At 41.6% G+C, this 23,092-nt stretch overlaps 1 protein-coding gene across 1 annotated transcript in view; it reads left to right on the top strand.

The window, feature by feature from the left end:
- Nucleotides 1–23,092, top strand: part of TDRD3 (tudor domain containing 3) — a 439,138-nt gene that overhangs the window by 243,229 nt on the left and 172,817 nt on the right. Inside the window, exon 5 of the mRNA XM_077483142.1 lies at nt 6,628–6,769. Within this exon, the coding sequence (XP_077339268.1) occupies nt 6,628–6,769 (142 nt within the window). The remainder of the gene's footprint in view (nt 1–6,627; nt 6,770–23,092) is intronic.

The raw sequence follows: 23,092 nt of genomic DNA, 5'->3' as shown, positions 1-23,092 counted from the left end.
ATCTGAGTGTATCACTTTTTATTTAAGCTTGTATGATCGCTGCTACACGTAGACTGGCGCTGCTCTGTTCCTCATTCTGTAGATGAACGTTGGTTGTAAACAAAACAACTTTAATTCTACTAAATTGTTATTCTACTAGTACTGCTACTAATATTGTTACAAAATCAGAATTAGAACCTGCTATTGCAGAGTGGCACAAGATGGCGGTTGTGCAGAGAATGAAAATACAAATTGAAATGGCAAACGTGCCAACAATGAACCAAGAGATGCTTCGCAGTCGCTCTATAAGCAGTGATGGAAAAAGCATCCAAGAGGCACTGGGACTTTGATGCAAGTTCATACAAATTAGCAAGAGGACAAAAAACTTTTATGGAACTCACTGGCTCAGGTTTTGCTCCTCACAAAGGACAAGGCTTCTCTCCAGTGACTGCCCCAGCAGTTTACTAAAAGAAAACATGTATAAAAATAAGGAAAGGCAGATGAAAAGATAAGAGTCCAAATTCATTCATTAGTATTGTACTAAAAGCAACCAATGTGCATAAGGCAGGCATGTCCAAAGTCCGGCCCGTGGGCCAGTTGTGGCCTGCGTTCCAGTTTAGAATTGCCCGCCTGGTAATTTGGATATATATATCTTTTGTGGCCCCCAACGAACCTCCGAGTGCCGGGGCCACAAAACATATATATATATATATATATATATATGCTCTGGCTGCCTCGGAAGGGACAGGAAGGGGGTGGAATGAGTGCCGTACATACAGGAGTATTTCTCGTTTATGCAGCATAGGAAGTCCAGTCTCCTGCGCTGCCATTGGACAACGGTTCTGTCCATCAGTGGAAGTGGGACTTTGTATTAAGAGGCCGCCTATAAAACAAGAGTTTCTTCTGTATGTAATCTGTTGGCGCTCATCCCGCCCCCCTCCCTGTCCCCTCCGAGGCTGCAGGTGGGCATGGATCAGACGGCACTGATGGCACTGGTGAGTCTGCATTCATGAATATAAGGCAAAATGGTCGGCCCTCACTAATGTCCACTTCAGGTCGGCCCTCTTTGAAAAAAGTTTGGACATCCCTGGGGTCAAAGGGACACTTCCTTCATCAGGGCTACAACAAAACATAATACAATGTAAATACAGTACAATCGTGATTGATAAAATCATGAGTCTAACAATCATAGAACATCATGGATAACATATACAGTGGTGTGAAAAAGTGTTTGCCCCCTTCCTCATTTCCTGTTCCTTTGCATGTTTGTCACACTTAAGTGTTTCGGAACATCAAACCAATTTAAACAATAGTCAAGGACAACACAAGTAAACACAAAATGCAATTTGTAAATTAAGGTGTTTATTATTAAAGGTGAAAAAAAATCCAAACCATCATGGCCCTGTGTGAAAAAGTGATTGCCCCCCTTGTTAAAACATACTATAACTGTGGTTGTCCACACCTGAGTTCAATTTCTCTAGCCACACCCAGGCCTGATTATTGCCACACCTGTTCACAATCAAGGCATCACTTAAATAGGAGCTGCTTGACACAATAAGGTCCACCAGAAGATCCTTAAAAGCTACACATCATGCCGAGACCCAAAGAAATTCAGGAACAATTGAGAAAGAAAGTAATTGAGATCTATCAGTCTGGAAAGGGTTATAAAGCCATTTCCAAAGCTTTGGGAATCCAACGAACCACAGTGAGAGCCATTATCCACAAATGGCGAAGACATGGAACAGTGGTGAACCTTCCCAGGAGTGGCCGGCCGCCCAAAATTACCCCAAGAGCGCAGCGACAACTCATCCAAGAGGTCACAAAAGACCCCACAACAACGTCCAAGGAACTGCAGGCCTCACTTGCCTCAGTTAAGGTCAGCGTTCATGCCTCCACCATCAGGAAAAGACTGGGCAAAAATGGCCTGCATGGCAGAGTTCCAAGGAGAAAACCACTGCTGAGCAAAAAGAACATCAAAGCTCGTCTCAATTTCTCCACAACACATCTTGATGATCCCCAAGACTTTTGGGACAACATTCTGTGGACCGATGAGACAAAAGTGGAACTCTTTGGAAGGTGTGTGTCCAAGTATATCTGGCGTAGAAGGAACACTGCATTTCATAAAAAGAACATTATACCAACAGTAAAATATGGTGGTGGTAGTGCGATGGTCTGGGGCTGTTTTGCTGCTTCAGGACCTGGAAGACTTGCCGTGATAAAAGGAACTATGAATTCTGCTGTCTACCAAGAGATCCTGAAGGAGAATGTCCGACCATCTGTTCGTGTACTCAAGCTGAAACGAACTTGGGTTCTGCAGCAGGACAATGATCCTAAACACACCAGCAAGTCCACCACTGAATGGCTGAAGAAAAACAAAATGAAGACTTTGGAGTGGCCTAGCCAAAGTCCTGACCTGAATCCTATTGAGATGTTGTGGTATGACCTTAAAAAGGCCGTTCATGCTCGAAAACCCTCTAATGTAACTGAATTAGGACAATTCTGCAAAGATGAGTGGGCCAAAATTCCTCCAGGACGCTGTAAAAGCCTCATTGCACGTTATCGCAAATGCTTGGTTGCAGTTGTTGCTGCTAAGGGTGGCCCAACCAGTTATTAGGTTTAGGGGGCAATCACTTTTTCACACAGGGCCATGATGGTTTGGATTTTTTTTCACCTTTAATAATAAACACCTTCATTTACAAATTGCATTTTGTGTTTACTTGTGTTGTCCTTGACTATTGTCTAAATTGCTTTGATGTTCCGAAACACTTAAGTGTGACAAACATGCAAAGGAACAGGAAATGAGGAAGGGGGCAAACACTTTTTCACACCACTGTATGTGCATATGTGTACATATACATGCTTCCAAAGCTTCACACATACATTTCCACATACATAGAAATGAAGATAAACAAATATTAGATTGTAAGTTATAATGGGTAATAGGCTACTTTTTGGAATTAATATTATCAGGTTCTACATGGTTAGTAGATGCAACTACACTATTATACATATAGCTGAAATACTCTTTTTAAAGGAAAAATAAACAAGACTTTAGTATCACTTTAAAAACAACACTGTCATAAATTAACTATTTAGATCAGATACCTCTTCTGCTAGGTAGAATTGTGTAGCAGAGCTTTTTAAATCCCATGACTGGATGGACAAAAATACAAACTTTTAGAATTTTTCTCTAGCGTTAATCTCTAAAAAATAATATGATTTGGGTATACGAACATCAACTATGTGTTTAGCTGATGCTGAAGAGATTTTTCCACTTAGATCCTCCTTTGCTTTCTTTTTTTTTTTTTTTTGCAGCCTTCGTTGGCTTATTATCCTAACTGAGGTCCACCAGTTAAACATTAAACATTATATTTAAAGTTCAACTTCGGTCATGAGGAATTATGGCTATCGATAAATGTAGACCTGATTGAATTTACAATTTGAAGACCTTTAAACCAGATGGTCTAAATTTTGACTGGAATGCCAATTGCTTATTAACAATAGTTGGTTATGACATACAATTTACATTCCTTTTCCTCTTTGATTTTAGTTCTCCATTCATTTTTGTATGAATTTTTTTTTATATATATTTTTGTTGTTAATGCCTTTAGTATTATTGTTTACCTATGAATTTATCATCATTGGATTGTGGGCATCCTAATGGTTGCTGATATTTAAAGGTACACAAATATTTTTTGGGATTGATATCTTTATTCTTAATATGGTTCTTATCTTTGTGCATTTTTTAATCTTAAAGTAGAACTATAGGCAAAACTTTTTTTTTTTAATGTAGGATAGATTAAGGCAGGGTTATAACCCCTGTCCGTTTTTTTTTTCACTCGATGTGCCCCATTGGGAAAATTTCCCTTCACTTCCTGTCCCATAGCCAAACAGGAAGTGAGAGGAAATCCCTGTAAATCAAGGAAATTCCTTGAACTAGTGTCCCCATTGGAATTTTTCTCCTCTATTTCTTTTGGGGGCACAACCCAAAATTATTTGTACATTTGGAGCAAATTTGGTATTACAAATCTTAGCGCCAGCAGCTTTCTTTGTTTTTATTCCTAAGTGCAGAGGTCTCCTTATACTGTATATGTTATTTAGTCTCTGACTATGCCTTGGGCTTCTTCTAGAAAATAGGGTCAGCTCTTTGGCCTTGGGATATGCTTTTTTCAAAGTTGCATTACTCTAACCGCTTTCCAAAAACATTCCTTAGACTTTTAAAGTCATGGTCCTCAAATTCCTCTGTACAGTTTTGTCAGACTCTCGGATATTGGCTATATGGTATGCCATTCACCAAGCAGGTAGGGTATGAACTTACAGAATGAATAACTGTGTTGCCTGAAGTAGACTTCCAAAATGGAGTTGATCCCAGAGTCCCATCCTGTCTCACCTGGATTTTAGTGAAGGAACATGCTCTGCTCTTGCTGGCAATTTATTGTAATCTTTAGATTGAAATCATTCTCCTCTAAAGCCTGCATAATGTTAAAAGCTCCTAGCGACTTTTAATTCAATATCCTTGAGACAGACACGTTTTTACAAATACTGAGTTCACACAACCTGCCTGATACTCTTATTGTGCCATTTGTCTTGGGCATATGGCTGCCCTGCTAATTGGATCCATATAGTTGACAGCATTCTTGGGTTTTGTATGACCCTAAAAAGCTTTGAAAATATTTGCCAAACATCAAGAGGATAGCACTATATAGTCCTCAGAAAGCATACACTGTACAAGTTTAAAAGAGTATACAATTCTTCTCTGTTGCATAATGAAATGTCTGCTGAATCTGGCTTTAGTAGTTTACATAAAACTGATTATGGTAAAATCAGTGTAACTTCTGATGTAAATACATTTTGTAATGTTTCTGGCATAGTATTAGCAGTTCACTTACTGTATATCCTCATGTTCCGCTTTCAGTTTGTAGAATTTAGCACCTTCATCATTATTCTTGAATGTGCTCCCTAACTACATGACTATACATGTATGAGGGTGGGATTCTGACAAACCTTTTTAATGCTTCAGCCTCCTACTGTACTCTTTCTTTTTTTTTTTTTTTTTTCTTCTCTGACCTCTCTTCATTGTTCTGACCTCTGGCCCCACGTTGTGTTGTCTGTTTCCCCTTAGCACCCCTTGTTCCATACCTGCATAGTCTGCCTGCCTCCCCTTACTGTTTTCTCACCTCCCCGTTGAGTTTTTCATCTAACTTCAGACACCTACTTTACTCTACCCCTGCCCTCCCCTGTATTCCCTGCTTTCCTTTTTTCACACCCCTTTCTTACTGTCCTTCAAATCCATTCTAACGTCTCTTTTCCTTTCTGGCTCCCCATCCTAAGAGCCCTTTCACACTGGGGCTTTGGGGGCGTCAACGGTAGAGTGTCACTATTTTTAGCAGCGCTTTTCAGCGGTTAGTGGGGCGCTTTTAACCTCCACTAGCGGCCAAAAAAACGGTTAATTGATTTCAGTGGGCAGGGGTGCTTTAGGAGCGGTGTATACACTGCTCCTAAAGCGACTCAAAGAACCTGCTTTCAGGACTTTTTTTAAGTCCTGCCATTGTTCCTCTCTAGTGTGCAAGCCCTTGGGCTTTCACAGTGGAGTGACAGGAGAGGTGCTTTATAGGGGATATTTTTAGTGCTATAATGCCTGTAAAGCGCCTCAGTGTGAAAGGGGTCTTATTTTTTTCCAGCTTTTGGCTACCTTCCCTCCTGTGCTTTGGCACCCTTTCTTTACTGTTCTCTAGTTTCCTACTGTGTTACCTCTGCACTCACGATAACCTTTCCTAACTTTTTTCTCCCATTGCTTACAACACTCTGGTCCCTCTGGTAACCTGTCCTGTTTGTTTTTTACTGCTGGAACCCTGCCTTATTGTACTCTGGACCAACAGCCCCTCTCTGTGTTCCCGTTGTTTCCCCTGACAGTTCTTCATTACTATTGCCTGGCTCCCTGTTGCTTGTTCATTTCCAATACAGCTTGTGTTTACTGTGCTTTGACCCTTTACCATATTCTCTACTCCACTTTGCCATGCCCTACTGTCCACTGGCTCATTGATATGTCTTTTATACATAGCACAGGTTTTGTTAGCGTGCTAATAAAATGTTCAAAATAGTGTGAAATCCAAGGGGCATTGTGTAAATGAAAGGACGATACAAATAAGGCATTATTTCTATATTAATTCCTTATAAATCGGCATCCTAGACATCCATGTGAATTCGTTTTGTTTTGCAACTCATACAGTATTTTGTAGTGTCTATAAATTCATATCTACCTTTTGAAGCTGTGTTATAATACATTTTGTGTCTGAGAAAGCCTAGCATTACTAGACATAGAAAAATAGTTTTTCCAGCTTTCCGCTTGGTAGGAAACGTGTATGCATTGTGGGTTATACCATATGTTTTTCTCTCATAGTTTCACTGACCTTGTAATTGCTTCCAATGCTTTTCCAGGTACATTGCAGCAAAAAAAACTAAATCGTGACAGGTTTTTAATTGCAAAATGCAGAGGGCTGGATACCTTAGCTTTCATAAGCAGCCTCCCTGTTCTGTTTGTGTTTATGCTTCTAAAAATGAATTACAATTGATTATTGTATTTCTTGGAAGAATCTATGAAAATTTAACATTTAATTGTATTATTCAACAAATATTTCTCCCTCTTAGCCTGAACACTCCACCTGGCACCAAAATAAAGCTATTAGGAACTGTTGAAGTGAAAAATGGATGCTTGCTCCTGGATGACACCAATACTGTCGTGCTTGGAGGTGAAGTGGAACCGCTCATTGAGAAATGGGAGCTACAGAGGGTGAGGTTAACACAAATCATTTTGAGCTCTTGTTGTTGGCTGTACTACTAAATTGACTCCTCAGGCAAAGAATGAGTATCCTTTTGGAAACGTGCATCTATTATTTCCCTAGAATACTGTTTACCTATTTACTCAAGCATTACTGTGGCCTGGATGATATAGAGGTGTAACCTGGATAGATTTCCTAGTAATAAGCACCAAAGCCCTTTACAGGAAGAAAACAATTCTTGCTTTCTAAATGTTGTGTGCATGGATTTAGATTTATTTTTTTGTTGAGTTTTTATTTAACATTTTACAATAAGTTTACATAGATAAAACAGTAGTAATGCAACTTCAAATGTAAGGCATACACACAGATTCCTATTATGTTGTGTTTTCATATGATTTTAATATACACACAAAAGATAATTAAGTGGCATAACATTCATTTTACCTATATTTGTCTTAATTTAGTCTGTTGGCTAACGTACAGTATGTAGAATAAAGACATTTTCTAAGCCACAATGGATGGATCCATGGAAATGGCTTAATGCTTTAAAGGGTATGAAGGCACCACTCACAATAGCAAAATGCCTACTTGTATGTAAAACCATGAAATTGTAAAACATAATTTGAAAACTACTGTATATATCAATGTATTAGAATGAAGAGAAAGAAAGAAATTAACTTGGGTTAATTTGATGCATGCACTAGCACTATTTTGTCATGCTCTTTCTCTCAATATATAATGTGTGTGTAGTTAATGCGGAGTTCCAGGCTCCTTCAGAAAAAAATAAAAATAAAATTAAAGTCAGCAGCTAAGATACTGTAGCTGCTGACTTTTAATATTAGGAAACTTACCTCTCCACGAATCCAGCAATGTCTTCACTAAGCCGATTTTTCAATTAGTTCTTGGGTGCTGCCATCTCGACTAAGAGAAAGCGATGCACGTTGCACACTCTGAATGGCCCAGGGGAAGGGGGAGGGGGGTAAACTCACATCTGCATTCACCACTCTGAACTCACCTTGAAGTGGGAGCAAATCCAGGTACCTGCTCCCCCCAGAAAGGTGCAACATGTGGCAGCAGAGTTTGTTGAGGAGGCAGACAAGCGAAGCTTCCCCTTATGGGTGGAGCTCCACTTTAAACTCAGTGTGCAAACATTTGAATAACAGGGAAATGAAATCAACCTGCATCAAAATCTTAATACTTTATGAAATGATGTATATTAACACTACATAACTTGATTTATAACATTTTGTGTAAGTAAATGTTAGGTTGTTGGGTTGAGGCTCGTAATAACCAGATACTGTTACCTCCACAATTTTTTCTTGAAAGACGTTAAAATAAATTGGTTGCTATCCTGCTTCTCATCGCTAGGCACGCATAACATGTATAATGCCGCGAACACACGACCGGACCTTCCGGCAGACTAGGTCCGAGTCTTTCCGACTGACTTTCAGCGGACTTTCCGAACGAATGGACTTGGGCACACACAATCACACCAAAGTCTGACAGATTTGTCCGTAATGACATACAACCAGCCTAGAATAAGGAAGTTCATAGCCAGTAGCCAATAGCTGCCCCAGCATCAGTTTTCTTCCCTCGGACTAGCATAATGACGAATGGATTTTTCAACCGGACTCGAGTCCGTCGTAAAAATTTGAAACATGTTCTAAATCTAAAGTCCGTCTGATTTTTCGACAGCAAAGGCCCACACACAATCAAATTGTCAGACGGATTCGTTCTGTCGGACCTTTGCTGTTTAAAAGTCCGCCCGTGTGTACACGGCATAACATGTATATTGCAATTCCCTGTGCTTATTTCTTATACATTGAAACAGTGCATGTGGAGCTGAGAAGAACTTTTCGTGTGTGTATACAGGAAAAATAAATAAATAAGTATAGTGCATATAAAAAGTCTACAAACCCCTCTTTAAAATGTCAAGGTTCTGTGATATAAAAAAGTGAGACAAAGCTAAATCATTTCAGAACTTTTCTCTTTTTCTCACCTTTAATGTGACCTATAAACTGTACAACCCAATTGAAAAACAAACTCAAATCTTTTAGCGGGGGAAGTAAAACTAAAAAACTAAAATTATGTGGTTGCTTAAGTCTGCACACCCTCTTATAACTGGGGATGTATCTGTGTTCAGAATTAAGCAATCACATTCAAACGTATGTTAAATAGGAGTCATCATTTAAAGTGTCTCTGATTAACCCCAAATAAAGTTCATCTGTTCTAGTAAGTCTTTCCTGACATTTTCTTAGATGCATCCTACAGCAAAAGCTATGGTCCGCAGTGACCATCTCAAGTAACATGCTGCATCTGGGTGACAGTGGCAAGTGACATTCTGCTTATGGTGGCAGGGATCTCATTGTTAAAAGGTATCAGTAAGGAGAAGGGTACAAAAGAATATCCAAGGCATTATGCCGCATACACAGGATCGGAAATTTTGGTCGGAAAAAGCTCTGATGGTTTTCCCAACGGAATTCCGATGGGATTTTGCTCATGCTGTCTTGCGTACACACGGTCACACCAAATTCCGACTGTCAAGAATGCTGTCACATACAACATGTACGACAGGACTAGAAAAATGAAGTTCAATAGCCAGTAGCCAATAGCTTCCGTCTCGTAGTTGAATCTGAGCATACGTGAGTTTTTGCATGTCGGAATTGCATACACACGAACGGATTGTCAAATAGGAACTTTCTCCGACCAAAAAATTGAGAACATGCTCTCAATCTTTTGCTGACCGAGATTCGGCCAGCAAAAGTCCGATGGAGCATACACATGATTGCATTTTCCAACCAAAAGCTCTCATTGGTCTTTTGCTGGGCGAATTTCCGATCGTGTGTATGCGGCATTAGATATACCATGGAACACAGTGAAGACAATTGTCATCAATTGGAGAAAATATGGCACGCTAGTGACATTACAAAGAACTAAACATCTCTCCAAAATGTATGAAAAAAACAAAAAGAAAACTGGTAGGGAAGGCTGCCATGATGCCTACAGCGACATTAAAGGAGCTGCAGGAATATATGGTACAGTACTGGCTGTGTGGTACATGTGACAACAATCTCCCGTGTTCTTCATATGTCGGGGCTATGGGGTAGAGTGGCAAGACAGAAACCTTTTCTTACGAAGAAAAACATCCAAGCCCAGCTAAATCTTGCAAAAACAAATCTGAAGTCTACCAAAAGCACGTGAGAAAATGTGTTCTAGTCTGATGAAACCAAGGTTGAACTTTTTGGCCATAATTCCAAAAGATATGTTTGGTGCAAAAACACTGCACATCACCAAAAGCATACCATACCCACAGTGAAGCATGGTAGCGGCAGCATCATGCTTTGGGGCTGTTTTTCTTCAGCTGGAACAGGGGCCTTAGTCAAGTTAGGGGGAATTATGAACAATTCCACATACCAGTCAATATTGGCACAAAACCTTCTGGCTTCTGCTAGAAAGATAAATATGAAGAGAAACTTCATCTTTCAGCATGACAATGACCCAAAGCATCCATCCAAATCAACAAAGAAATGGCTTCAGCAGAAGAAGATCAAAGTTTTGGAATGGCCTAACCAAAGCCCAGACCTGAATCCAATTGAAAACCTGTGGGGTGATCTGATGTCCTCACAATCTGACAGATTTGGAGTGTTTTTGCAAAGAAGAGTGAGCAAATATTGCCAAGTCATGATGTTCCATGCTAAGACTCCTACCCAAAAAGAATGAGTGCTGTAATAAAATTAAAAGGTGCTACTACAAAGTATTAGTTTAAGGGTTTTGCACACTTTTGCAACCATATTATTTTTGTTTTTTTTGTTTTACTTCCCTCCACCTAAAAGATTCAGTTTGTTCAGCTGAGTTGTACAGTTTATTGGTCACATGAAAAGAGATTTTTTTTTGATTCATACTTATCTATGTGGATGCAGCATCATACCGATGCTATAGCTGTCCCCCAGCATCTCTGCACTGAGAACCAATGGCTCGGTTTTCACAGATGCCCGGTAGGAGAGCTGCTGACTGTCAGTCATCAGCTCTCCTCTCTGCTTTTTCCACGCTCATTGGAGCTCTGAGCTGTGGAGGGGTAGGAAGTGGCTGTCTCAGGGGCTCTCGGAGACTGCCATCAATCAAGGCAGCTGGCGGATCCAGACCTGGGAAGTCGGGATGACGCGCTGCCTCGACTGATGGCAGTGACGTCAGCAGAGAGTGGACTTCAGTAAATGACTAGTTGTTAATTAGTTCATGGTAATTAGATCACTGTCAGCTATTATTTGCTAGATGTGGATTAGCATACTGTTTAGGTTGGCAGTTCTTTAGATGTGCTAATTGCTTAGGGTAACGTGATCAAACTTTTATCGGATTTTGTGTGGTATAAAAATTCTGTGTGGGTTTACAATAAAGAGTGTTGCACCTATGCTAGTGTTGTCTAGATCTTGGGTGTTTGGCTATGGTTCCAGACTAGCGCAATCTTTACCTTGATGGAGGCACCCTGGTTGCTGGACAGTTCCATCAATATATAAATTAATTATACACCAGGGCATCCAGTCTTTTAGGAGGATTTGCCTCCAACCTGCTGGACCCTCCAACCCCAGGAGAGGTTGAACCTGGGGGGGGGGGGGGGGGTTCGGTAGCGGGGGATTGCTGCTCACAAGTTTTTGTTTGTTTTTTAAATGTGTCTAGTAGCCTGGAGTCTGGCCAAAAAAAAAAGAGGAGAGGAATGGGTATGAGTAGGTGGTCCTGAGGGTATGAAGGAAGAGTCAATCCATTTGTACTGACGTGAGGCTGGCCAGGAAATATATACAGTAAAAATTATATATAATTTTTGTAAATATTTTATTATAACTTTTCAACACTGAAGAAATTACACTTTTCTACAATGTACAGTAGTGAGTATACAGCTTGTATAACAGTGTGAATTTTCTGTCCCATCAAAATAACTTGAACGCACAGCCATTAATGTCTAAACTGCTGGCAACAAGAGTGAGTACACCCCTAAGTGAAAATTTCCAAATTGGGTCCATTTAGCCATTTTTCCTTCCCGCTGTCATGTGACTCGTTAGTGTTACAAAGTATCAGGTGCTCCCACTGGTCACTGGAGGTTCACCATGGCAATGAACTCTCTGAGGATGTGAAAAAAAGAATTGTTGCTCTACATAAAGATGGCCTAGGCCAGTGATGGCGAACCTTGGCACCCCAGATGTTTTGGAACTACATTTCCCATGATGCTCATGCACTCTGCAGTGTAGCTGAGCATCATGGGAAATGTAGTTCGAAAACATCTGGGGTGCCAAGGTTCGCCATCACTGGCCTAGGCTATAAGAAGACCATGACACTAAGCTGCAACACGGTGGCCAAGACCATACAGCAGTTTCACCCAGAACAGGCCCCAGCCAAAGAAGTGGAGTGCACATGCTCCCTATCATATCCAGAGGTTGTCTTTGGGAAATAGACGTATAAGTGCTGCCAGCATTGCTGCAGAGGTTGAGGGGGGGGGTGTCATCCTGTCAGTGCTCAGAACATTTGCCACACATTGCATCAAATTGGCCTGCATGATCGTCGTCCCAGAAGGAAGGAAGCCTCTTCTAAAGATGTTGCTAAAGACAAGCAGACTAAGGACATTTTATTACTGGAACCATGTTCTGATGAGATCAACTTATTTCGTTCAGATGGGGTGGCAGCAACCAGGTGAGGAGTAAACAAACAAGTGTGTCTTGTCTACAGTCAAGCATGGTGGTTGAAGTGTCATGGCCTGGGGCTGCATGAATGCTGCCCGCACTGGGGAGCTACAGTTCATTGAGGGAACCATGACTGCCAGCATGTATTGTGACATACTGAAGCAGAGCATGATCCCCTCCCCTCGGAGACTGGACTGCAGGGCAGTATTCCAGCATAACAACCCCAAACACACCTGCAAGATGACCACTGCCTGGCTAAAAAAGCTGAGGGTAAAAGTGATGGACTGGCCTGTCACCAGACCTAAACCCTATTGAGCATCTATGTGGCATTCTCAAATGGAAGGTGGAGGAGTGCAAGGTTTCTAACATCCACCAGCTCTGTGATATCGTCATGGAGGAGTGACAGAGGACTCCAGTGGCAACCTGTGAAGCTCTGGTGAACGCCATGCCCAAGAGGATTAAGGCAGCGCTGGAAAATAATGGTGGCCACACAAAATATTAACACTTTGGGTCTAATTTGGACATTTTCACTTAGGGGTGTACTCACTTTTGTTGCCAGCAGTTTAGACATTAAAGGCTGTGTGTTTAATTATTTTGAGGGGACAGAAAATTTACACTGTACAATGTATTTTTTTCTGAACATGTGCACTTGATAAACCGCTGCGCTAATATCATATGACATAACACATAGGAAGAACCACCATTTTATTCTGCAGGGTCTTTTAGAAAATGTAAACGTTATGGGGTTTTTTACAATTTCAGGTCTATGCAGTGACATGAATGAAATGTCATTTTGTACACTTTACATAAAGTAAAAATGCACATCATACCACCCCCCGCCGCATGGCTCTGTAGCTCAAAACAGGGTTGCCTGCACACTAAACTGCTCTGGTCCTGGTTAAGTTCACATTTTGTAACATTCAGGGTGTAACATGTTACAGATGCACTGGCCCCCACACCCCCCTTAACCCCAGTTTTGACAGCAAGCGGACGATCTTCTCTCCCACTCTGTCCACCCGGCTGCATGACTTGAATGGGAGAACTACAGGTATTGACAGCCTTTGTAGCTGTTGGCTTGTAGCTCTCAGTGAACTACCAGGGTGCTGTTGAGTCTTCTAGGTAGTTTGAGTCTTTCTGTCAGTATATAACTGCCTGCCCATGCAAGATATGAGCTGACAGCTTACACAGACTGTCTGCAAGAGCCCTGCATGGCACCCGCAATCTTTCGATCGAGGTGTAACGCTTAAAGAGGAAGTAAACCCTGATGGGTTTACTTCCTCTTTGATTCCCTGATAAGGTAAAGCATAATGGACTACTATGCATCCCATATTAGTCCATTATGTGTCACTTACCTGACACAAGCCAGCGAAGTCACCGCTGTCCCCTGTAGTCTGGCGCATCCATCTTCTCGGTGGGTCTCGCTGCTCCAGCGCTGTCATTCGATGAAACCGCTATGATATCACTCCCGCGCACGGGAGCCGCCACTCGCGGCATATCGCCGTTGACAGCGGCGCGCTCAGTGCGCCGCAGACAGCGGTGCCTGTGTTTTGGCAAATATCTCCTAAACTAGGAGATATTTCTTGGACCTACAGGTAAGCCTTAATCTAGGCTTACCTGTAGGTCAAAGTGGTTTGTAAGGGTTTAAAACCACTTTAAGCCCCATACACACTATCAGATTTTCTGCTGATTTTTTTTTTCCTTCAGATTTACCAAAACCATATAATATGAGGTCAAACCTTAGGAGTTTCAATTTGTATGCATTCAGCAGGCCCTTCTACTACATGGTTATGGTAAACCTGAAGACAAAACTCAGCAGAAAAATTGATAGTGTGTATGTGGCTTAAGTAGTCTTGTAATCTCATAGTAAAGGAAAAAAAAATGCACAATGTTTTACCTGCAAAAAGAAGTGCATTTATTTATATATATATTTTTTTTTACAAACATTAACTTCTCCTTTAAACTATACACTATTAGGTTGCAAGCTCTGATTTACGATTCGGATTAATTTTTGTCTTGAATTGTATTGTAACTGTATTGTCTGCCTTCATTATATAAATAGGTGGCAAACTGTTGGCACTATATAAATCCTGTATTATAATAATAACCGTTTTAATTGTTGGTCTGCGTATAGCAATTAGAATAGTGCCCAACTTTTATCCAAAAACCAATAATGCTTTTGTAAACTAGAATTACGTTTTAAAGATGTACTTTTGGAATTTTTATTTTTTTTAGTTATGCTTTATAATAAACATTTTCATGTCTTCATATTTTAAAAAAATGAGTTTAATAATTACTTTCTTCATAGAGAAATCTTTTTTTTTTCTCTAGAATTTTATTCTTCTGTGCTATTTTTACTCTACTGATCAGAACCATTGCTTTTCCAAGGGGTAATTTAATTTGTTAGAAACAGAGTACTCTTATCTATTCCTTGCTCAGTACTTTTCCTTTACTGTTTATTTTTATTATGTGTTTCTAGATTATGGTTTGTGCAATGACTGCAATTCTAGGAACATGGTTAGTTGATTTTACTTGCATTCCTATTTTTCTCTTTTTATACAACATAAAGGTAATTTCAGCAACTGTATACCTCCTTGGATGTTTTTTTTTTTTTTTTAACATTGTGCACAGATACAAAAATGCATTTCATAAACACTTACTCTGTTGATATTTTTTTCAATTTTTTTTTGATTACTGGGTACTACGTCATGTGGGGAATATTCACACTGGCATTAAGGGGAGAACATGCCCTGTGGTAACGAACCTAGTATAATCACACATATAATGCAGTCTGTGTCACTATCATTAGGAGAGGGGATTTTTTTTCTCTTTGTCCATTTTATAACCATTTTAAAACCTGATCCTGCCAGTAGATCTACTATTTTTCTATGATCTGTAACAGAGTGGCTAGTTAAAGGAGAAGTCCAGCCAAAGTTGGTTTGGCTGTACTTCTCCTATGGATCACAGGAGTGCAGTTCATTGTACACTCCCGTGACCCATTTTCAGCAGAGAGCATGCTGAAGTCAACTCTCTGCTGATGTCACGGATGTCAGTCCACTGTGTCAACACAACAATAAAGTCTGGATCCACCAGGTGCCTGGGCTGAGCTGGCTGCTCCGCCTCCTCCACATGAGTGAGAAGGGCGAAGAGCAGAGAGCGGTGACTGATGGTATACAGCTCTCTGCTCATGGAGCTCTGCAAACCAAGCGATTGACTCTCAGTGCAGAGGCACAGGGTTGAGAGATGCAGCATTGGACCGATGTAAGTGTGATTCCTACAAAAAAAAAAAAACACATTTACTTCTCTTTTAACGCTGTCTATTTTGCAGTGAAATCACACAGCAGCTTTATAACCCCATGGGCTGACTATTCTTAAAAGAACTCTAAAGTGGAACTTACAGCAAGAATTATTTACCTCTGCCCCAATGGCATCTTCTCCCCAGCTTCACCCTGGTGCTGGTCTTCAGCTGTCTTAATTCGCTGGTGGAGGATGATGTCACTCCTATGTATGCGCGGGAGCCATTCATCCTGGCACACTGGAACCATGCTAGAAATTTAAACTGAGCTGTTTCTTTTGGAAAAAAGGTTTAAGCTGGTTGGATAAAAGCTGACCATTTTAAGCATCCCCAACAGTGTAATATGGTTTGTCTTAACCCCTCTACCTGACACTTTTGCTGGATTAGCCTGTTATCAAAAGTCCCTCCCCCCCCCCCTTTTTTTTTTTTTATCCTATTTCTCTCTCTCTTCCTATCCCTATTCAGCCCCCTTTACTTTCTTTCAACAATCCTTCTCTTTCCTGCTCCCTAATTTTTCTCTTCTCTATCCGATGTCAGCACATCTCTGTATTCCTGCATGTTCTTCCTTCTTAAATAAAGAATTAACAATAAAAACATAAAATGTTTAAAACCAATGCCAAGCATCCTTTATTTGCATGCTTGTTCCAGGTAAGGGACATGATTTATTGAAGTTAGAAGCAGAACATGCCACGAAACTGGTATTTGCAGAAGGAAAAATAGCATTGGCATTTTATCTTTCTCTTTCTCTATTAAAGTTGACCCATCAATAAAATCCATACATACACCACCTATCCTTATTAACAAATCACATTATTATCCTAAATTTAAAAAAAAAGGTATATTTAAATAAAAAAAATTAAAAAATCTGCTGGCACTCTGTTTATATAGTTATTGCACACCTTCTTTAAAAATCGGAACCTGTTTTTGATTACATGGGGATCTCGACCCTGCCCTGTTTTCAGGCAATCATGTTTAAAGTGATATTAAAGACACTTTAACCACTTTCAGACCGGACCATTTTGCTGGTCAATGACCAGAGGTCTTTTTACACTTTGGCACTGCGCTGCTTTAACTGGTAATTGCGCGGTCATGCAATGTTGTACCCAAACAAAATTTGCGTCCTTTTCTTCCCACAAATAGAGCTTTCTTTTGATGGTATTTGATTGCCTCTGCGATTTTTATTTTTTGCGATATAAACGTAAAAAGACCGCAAATTTTGAAAAAAAATTATATTTTCTACTTTTTGTTATTAGAAAAATCCAATAAACTCAATTTCAGTCATACATTTAGGCCAAAATGTATTCAGCCACATGTCTTTGGTAAAAAAAAAGTCAATAATTGTATATTTATTGGTTTGCGCAAAAGTTGTCACATCTACAAACTAAGGTACGTTTTCTGGAATTTACGCAGCTTTTAGTTTACGACTGCCTATCTCATTTCTTGAGGTGCTAAAATGGCAGGGCAGTACAAAACCCCCCCAAATGACCCCATTTTGGAAAGTAGACCCCCTAAGGAAATTGATAAGAGGCATGTTGAGCCCATTGAATATTTTATTTTTTTGCCTCAAGCGATTGAATAATGACAAAAAAAAAAAATTTTTTTTTTTTTTACACAAAGTTGTCACTAAATGATATATTGCTCACACATGCTATGGGCGTATGTGAAATGACACCCCAAAATAAATTCTGCTGCTTCTCCTGAGTACGGGGATACCACATATGTGGGACTTTTTGGGAGCCTAGCCGCGTACGGGGCCCCCGAAAACCAAGCACCGCCTTCAGGCTTTCTAAGGGCGTAAATTTTTGAGTTCACTTCTCACTACCTATTACAGTTTTGAAGGCCATAAAATGCCAAGATGGCACAAAACCCCCACAAATGACCCCATTTTAGAAAGTAGACACCCCAAGCTATTTGCTGAGAGGCATGTTGAGTCCATGGAATATTTTATATTTTGTCACAAGTTGCGGGAATATTACAAACTTTTTTTTTTTTTTTTTTTTTCCACAAAGTTGTCACTAAATGATATATTGCTCACGCATGCCATGGGCATATGTGAAATGACACCCCAAAATAAATTCTGCTGCTTCTCCTGAGTACGGGGATACCACATATGTGGGACTTTTTGGGAGCCTAGCCGCGTACGGGGCCCCGAAAACCAAGCACCGCCTTCAGGCTTTCTAAGGGCGTTACAGTTTTGAAGGCCATAAAATGCCAAGATGGCACAAACCCCCCCCAAATGACCCCATTTTGGAAAGTAGACACCCCTAAATTTAGGGGTACACTAGTGAGACTAGGTAATAAATGGCGGGTGCCCTGAAACTATAAAAAAATAACTAACCAACCAGCGTCACCTGTAACAGTTATATGGTGATCACTGGTGAAAGGGTTAACTAGGGGGCAATCAGGGGGCTTTATGCGGTAGTATATGGGGGTCCCTGGCGCTATAAAAAGCTGCGGCGAACCTAAATACCTACCTGCCTAACTAGCGTCACCTGTGACACTAATACAGCGATCAGAAAAACGATTGCTTATTAGGCTGGGTTCACACTGGAGCGATGCGGGAACGCCACGAATGCGCGGCGGGTTCCCGCATCGCATGCCTCCCGGCGGCAGTTCACACTGCCCTATGCGAACTGCTGGGAGTGTCAGTGAAATGTTACTGACACCCCCAGATCAGTTCGCATATCGCAGTGCGATCTGCAAACTCGGATCGCATGGTGTGAACACCCATGCGATCCGATTCTGCTGCGGGCCAAAAAAAGGGTCCCGTGCGAATTTGCGGCGGGTGCGGCGAATGGCTGAACTCGAATCGCACAGAGATCGGATGTGATTTGCACTGCAGTGCGGTGCGAATCACATCCGTTCTCATAAACCGCTGCAATGTGAACCCAGCCTTAGTGACACTGGCGACGGGGGGTGATCACGGGGTTAAACCTTTATTGGGGGGGTTAGGGGGTACCTTAGAACTAAAGGGGGCTAACCCTAACTGCCCTAACAGTTATTAGTCACAAATGACACCCGCCGGGTGATCAGGGGGTTAAACCTTTATTAGGTAATAAATGGCGGGTGCCCTGAAACTATAAAAAAATAACTAACCAACCAGCGTCACCTGTAACAGTTATATGGTGATCACAGGTGAAAGGGTTAACTAGGGGGCAATCAGGGGGCTTTATGCGGTAGTATATGGGGGTCCCTGGCGCTATAAAAAGCTGCGGCGAACCTAAATACCTACCTGCCTAACTAGCGTCACCTGTGACACTAATACGGCGATCAGAAAAATGATCGCTTATTAGGTTGGGTTCACACTGGAGCGATGCGGAAACGCCGCGAATCCGCGGCGGGTTCCCGCATCGCATGCCTCCCGGCGGCAGTTCACACTGCCCTATGCGAACTGCTGGGAGTGTCAGTGAAATGTTACTGACACCCCCAGATCAGTTCGCATATCGCAGTGCGATCTGCAAACTCGGATCGCATGGTGTGAACACCCATGCGATCCGATTCTGCTGCGGGCCAAAAAAAGGGTCCCGTGCGAATTTGCGGCGGGTGTGGCGGGTGCGGCGAATGGCTGAACTCGAATCGCACAGAGATCGGATGTGATTTGCACTGCAGTGCGGTGCGAATCACATTCGTTCTCATAAACCGCTGCAATGTGAACCCAGCCTTAGTGACACTGGCGACGGGGGGTGATCACGGGGTTAAACCTTTATTGGGGGGGTTAGGGGGGTACATTAGAACTAAAGGGGGCTAACTCTAACTGCCCTAACAGTTATTACAGTCACAAATGACACCAATGCAAAAAAAAAAAAAAAATGACATTGGTGTCACTGTGACTGGGGGGCAGGGGTAATTGGGGGGGTGATCGGGGGGTAAAGGGGGGGTGTGAGTGTGCCTGGCATGTTCTACTGTGTGTGTAGAGTGTTGGTGCAACTCACCGATCCGCTCTCCTCCGTGTCGGAACGAAAAATACCGACACGGAGGAGAGAATACATCACTTCCTCTCCTGTGTTTACATTACAGGAGAGGAAGTGATCTCACGGGTGATTTCTATTCGTCGGGAGTGATCGCGAGGGGGTGGCCATGAATGAATGGCCGCCCCCTCGTCCCGGATCGCTCCCGGACGAAAACCAACCGCCGCAGGCACCGGGCGGGGGCCCGATCGGGCCCCCGACCCGCGGGAGGCAAGGGACGTACATGTAAGCCCTTATGCCTGCCCGTGCCATTCTGCCGACGTACATCGGCGTGCGGCGGTTGGCAACTGGTTAAAAAACAAACATGTTATACACACCTGCTCTATACAATGAATTTGCACAGAGCAGCCCCAATCCTCCTCTTTATGGGTCCCCTGCTGGTGTTCATGGCCCCTCCCCTCTGCCGGGTGCCACCAGAGCAAGCAGCTTGCAATGGGGCACTCGAGCAGGCGTGCTCCTGAGCCACTGCTCTGCATGTACATTCACACACACAGCTATGGCTCAGCTTTGCTTCTCTCTCCTCCTTGGCTCACTGGCTGTGATTGACAGCAGTGGGAGCTAATCAAAGCTTATCAAAGTTAATGTGGATAGTCTGTATAAAAAACACAATTTCTTCAATCAAGCAATATTTCTTCTTGTATCGCATCCACTACACCTTCGTGAAAAACTCCGCCACCACCACATGTCCAAAAATACTTAACAAAATATTGCAATTCTGGTAAAACCAGAAAACATCACATTTCCTTTATGTAGTAGTCCTCTGCAGAGACCATAGATATACGATCACTTTAAAAGTAAGAGAAAAAACTCTTCATAGTGTGACATCTTTTTAAAACAGCTCAAAGTATCCTGATATCGGTATACAAGCATAGCACTTAAGCCAGATTCCCTCCGACTAAATTTAATTGGCAGCTGAACTCAAAATGAAGGTGGAAAGGACTTCTTATGCTGTTTTTTCGGCCTCATACACACTGCTGCTGTTAAACTCACCTTTCTCTTACGTTCACCGACTGACACAGCTCCTTATTTATACCATCGGGTTGTTATGTCACCTTCAGGAGAGGACTAGGCAGAACATGTTAATATGTTATAATTTTTAGTTCCGCCCAAGGGGCGTCCCTTAGGTAACAACCCCCCAGCCTGCTACTGCAGCCTCTGTTTTTTTTTCTGCAGAAAGTGGTCTTTCCATTACATCGGCCAGGAGGGTTTTGGAACTGGTGGCCTTGTCTTGCAAGGCGCCCTATCTGGTTATCCACAAGGATAAGGTGGTGTTGCGTCTGCAACCTTCTTTTCTGCCAAAGGTAGTTTTGGCATTCCACATCAATGAAGACATTGTGTTACCATCTCTGTGTCCTAAGTCGGTGGCCCTTCATTCCCTGCATGTGGTCCGGGCTCTGAGGTTGTATTTGTCTGCTACGGCTCCCTTTTCGGAAGTCAGACTCCTTGTTTGTTTTGGTGGTTGGTCCGAAAAAAGGCATGTCGGTCTCGTCGGCCACCATTTCCAGATGGATGAGACAGATTTTAGTACAGGCCTATGCCCTGGAGGGGCAGGTGCCCCCCTTTTCCGGTCATGGCCCACTCCACCAGGGCAATTGGAATGTCTTGGGCCTTCCGACATCAAACGTCTGTCACTCAAGTGTGTAAGCGACGACTTGGTCATCTGTTCACACATTTACAAAATTCTACAAGGCAGATGTCGGTGCATCGGCTGATGCCTGTTTTGGCCGCAAAGTTTTGCAGGCGGCCGTGTAATTGCAATTGCACTTACATTTCTTTTCCTGTTTTTTAATATAAAAACACAGTACTGTTAAGTTAATGCACTGTTGCATTGTTACCGCAAGTTTTGACGCGGTCTGTAGGTTGTGACTCCCGGATTGAGGAGCACTCTGTTTTTTGTGGTTATAGCAGTTCCTTGCTATTCCCACACTGTTTTTTGTGGGTGAAGTTTCATACTGGCTCCCATATGCTATTGTGGATGAAGTTTATGCTGTTTTCCCACCCCTCATTTTGGCACTGCTTGGGAATGTCCCGATGGTATAAGAAAGGAGCTGTGTCAGTCGCTGAATGTAAAAGAGAATATAGGATTTTTTGTACTGTAAAATCCTTTTCTCTGTAGTTCACCGACTGACACATACCCACCCATTTTTTACGTTGTACTGCTTGTTGACATACTGAGGCTGCAGTAGCAGGCTGGGGGGTTGTTACCTAAGGGACCGCCCTTTGGGCGGAACTAGAAAGTTCTAGTTTTATTATAACATAATAACATGTTCTGCCCAGTCCTCTCCTGAAGGTGGCGTAACAACCCGATGGTATAAGAAAGGAGCTGTGTCAGTCTGTGAACTACCGTGAAAAAGATTTTACAGTGAGTACAAAAAATCCTAATGTTATCCTACGTGTCTATGCACACATAGAAGTTTTTAGCAGTTTAGTAGCAGGGGAGTTTAGAGGATGTTTTGTGAAGGCCCTAAAGTCGTGTTCAAGAGAGGCATTTTTGACCGCAAAGAATGCTGTTAAATGTGCCTAAACACTAGCACTTGAGTGTGTATTTCAATAGCCAGAATAAATTAATATTCTGTCTGATGATATAAACTACAAACTCTGCTAAACTCACCTAAGCTGTTTTGAAAAAATGCAGCTGAGGTGAGTTTATAATGCTGATTTTATACTATCAGAAGAAACAGCATTTACAAGAAATCGGGGTGTATGAGGCCTTGGAGGTCTCCACTCACTTGATTGCCAAAATCAGGCAAACATTTTGCTTGAGAAATCTTAATTTGATAAAGAAAATCATAAGCAAGATGTGACTACAGTACAAAGCATGTACAGATATGGCAAAGTATCAGTTTTTTTGTTTTTTTTTTATATATATATTTATGTGTTTTCATATTCTGTGCATAAACAGCTTTCTGTGCTTTTTGAGCAGCATGGAAATGTTATTTCACATCAGTGCTTAAGTGCTCAAGTAAGTTGAAAGTAGGACTTCTAAATGTTAAAAGGCATGTGTTTTATTTACTTCAACAAAGTGACTTATTTCCATTAAGAGAACATACTTCAATTTCACTTTTCATAGTCCATCAGTAATTATTCGATTTACATTAAACGAGCATGTTTGGTCTACGAACAGAGGTGCTGTAAACAGATTTTGTTAAATTTATTCAGACTCCTATTTATAACCAAATACTTCACTATATTGTTTGCAAAGCTAATGGATTTAGTGGGTATTTGTTTTTCTTGCGTGACAATTTTCTCATTTACTTTCATCACTAAATCACTTTTTTCACTATACATAAAAAAGATGTGCTTTATTTTAGATGTTCACAGTTTTTTTTTGCATTGTGAATATACTGAAATTGTGGCCACTCAATGTCAGTATGTAAAGCCACTTCTGAAATTTTTATTTATTTTTAA

The sequence above is a fragment of the Lithobates pipiens genome, unplaced genomic scaffold (genome assembly GCF_037356315.1).
Source record: "Lithobates pipiens isolate NorthernLeopardFrog02 unplaced genomic scaffold, aLitPip1_a1.2 Scaffold_16, whole genome shotgun sequence".
In the NCBI taxonomy this organism is placed as follows: domain Eukaryota; kingdom Metazoa; phylum Chordata; class Amphibia; order Anura; family Ranidae; genus Lithobates; species Lithobates pipiens.
The sequence above is the reverse complement of the archived record's forward strand: the minus strand, read 5'-3'. Positions and strand labels throughout refer to the sequence as shown.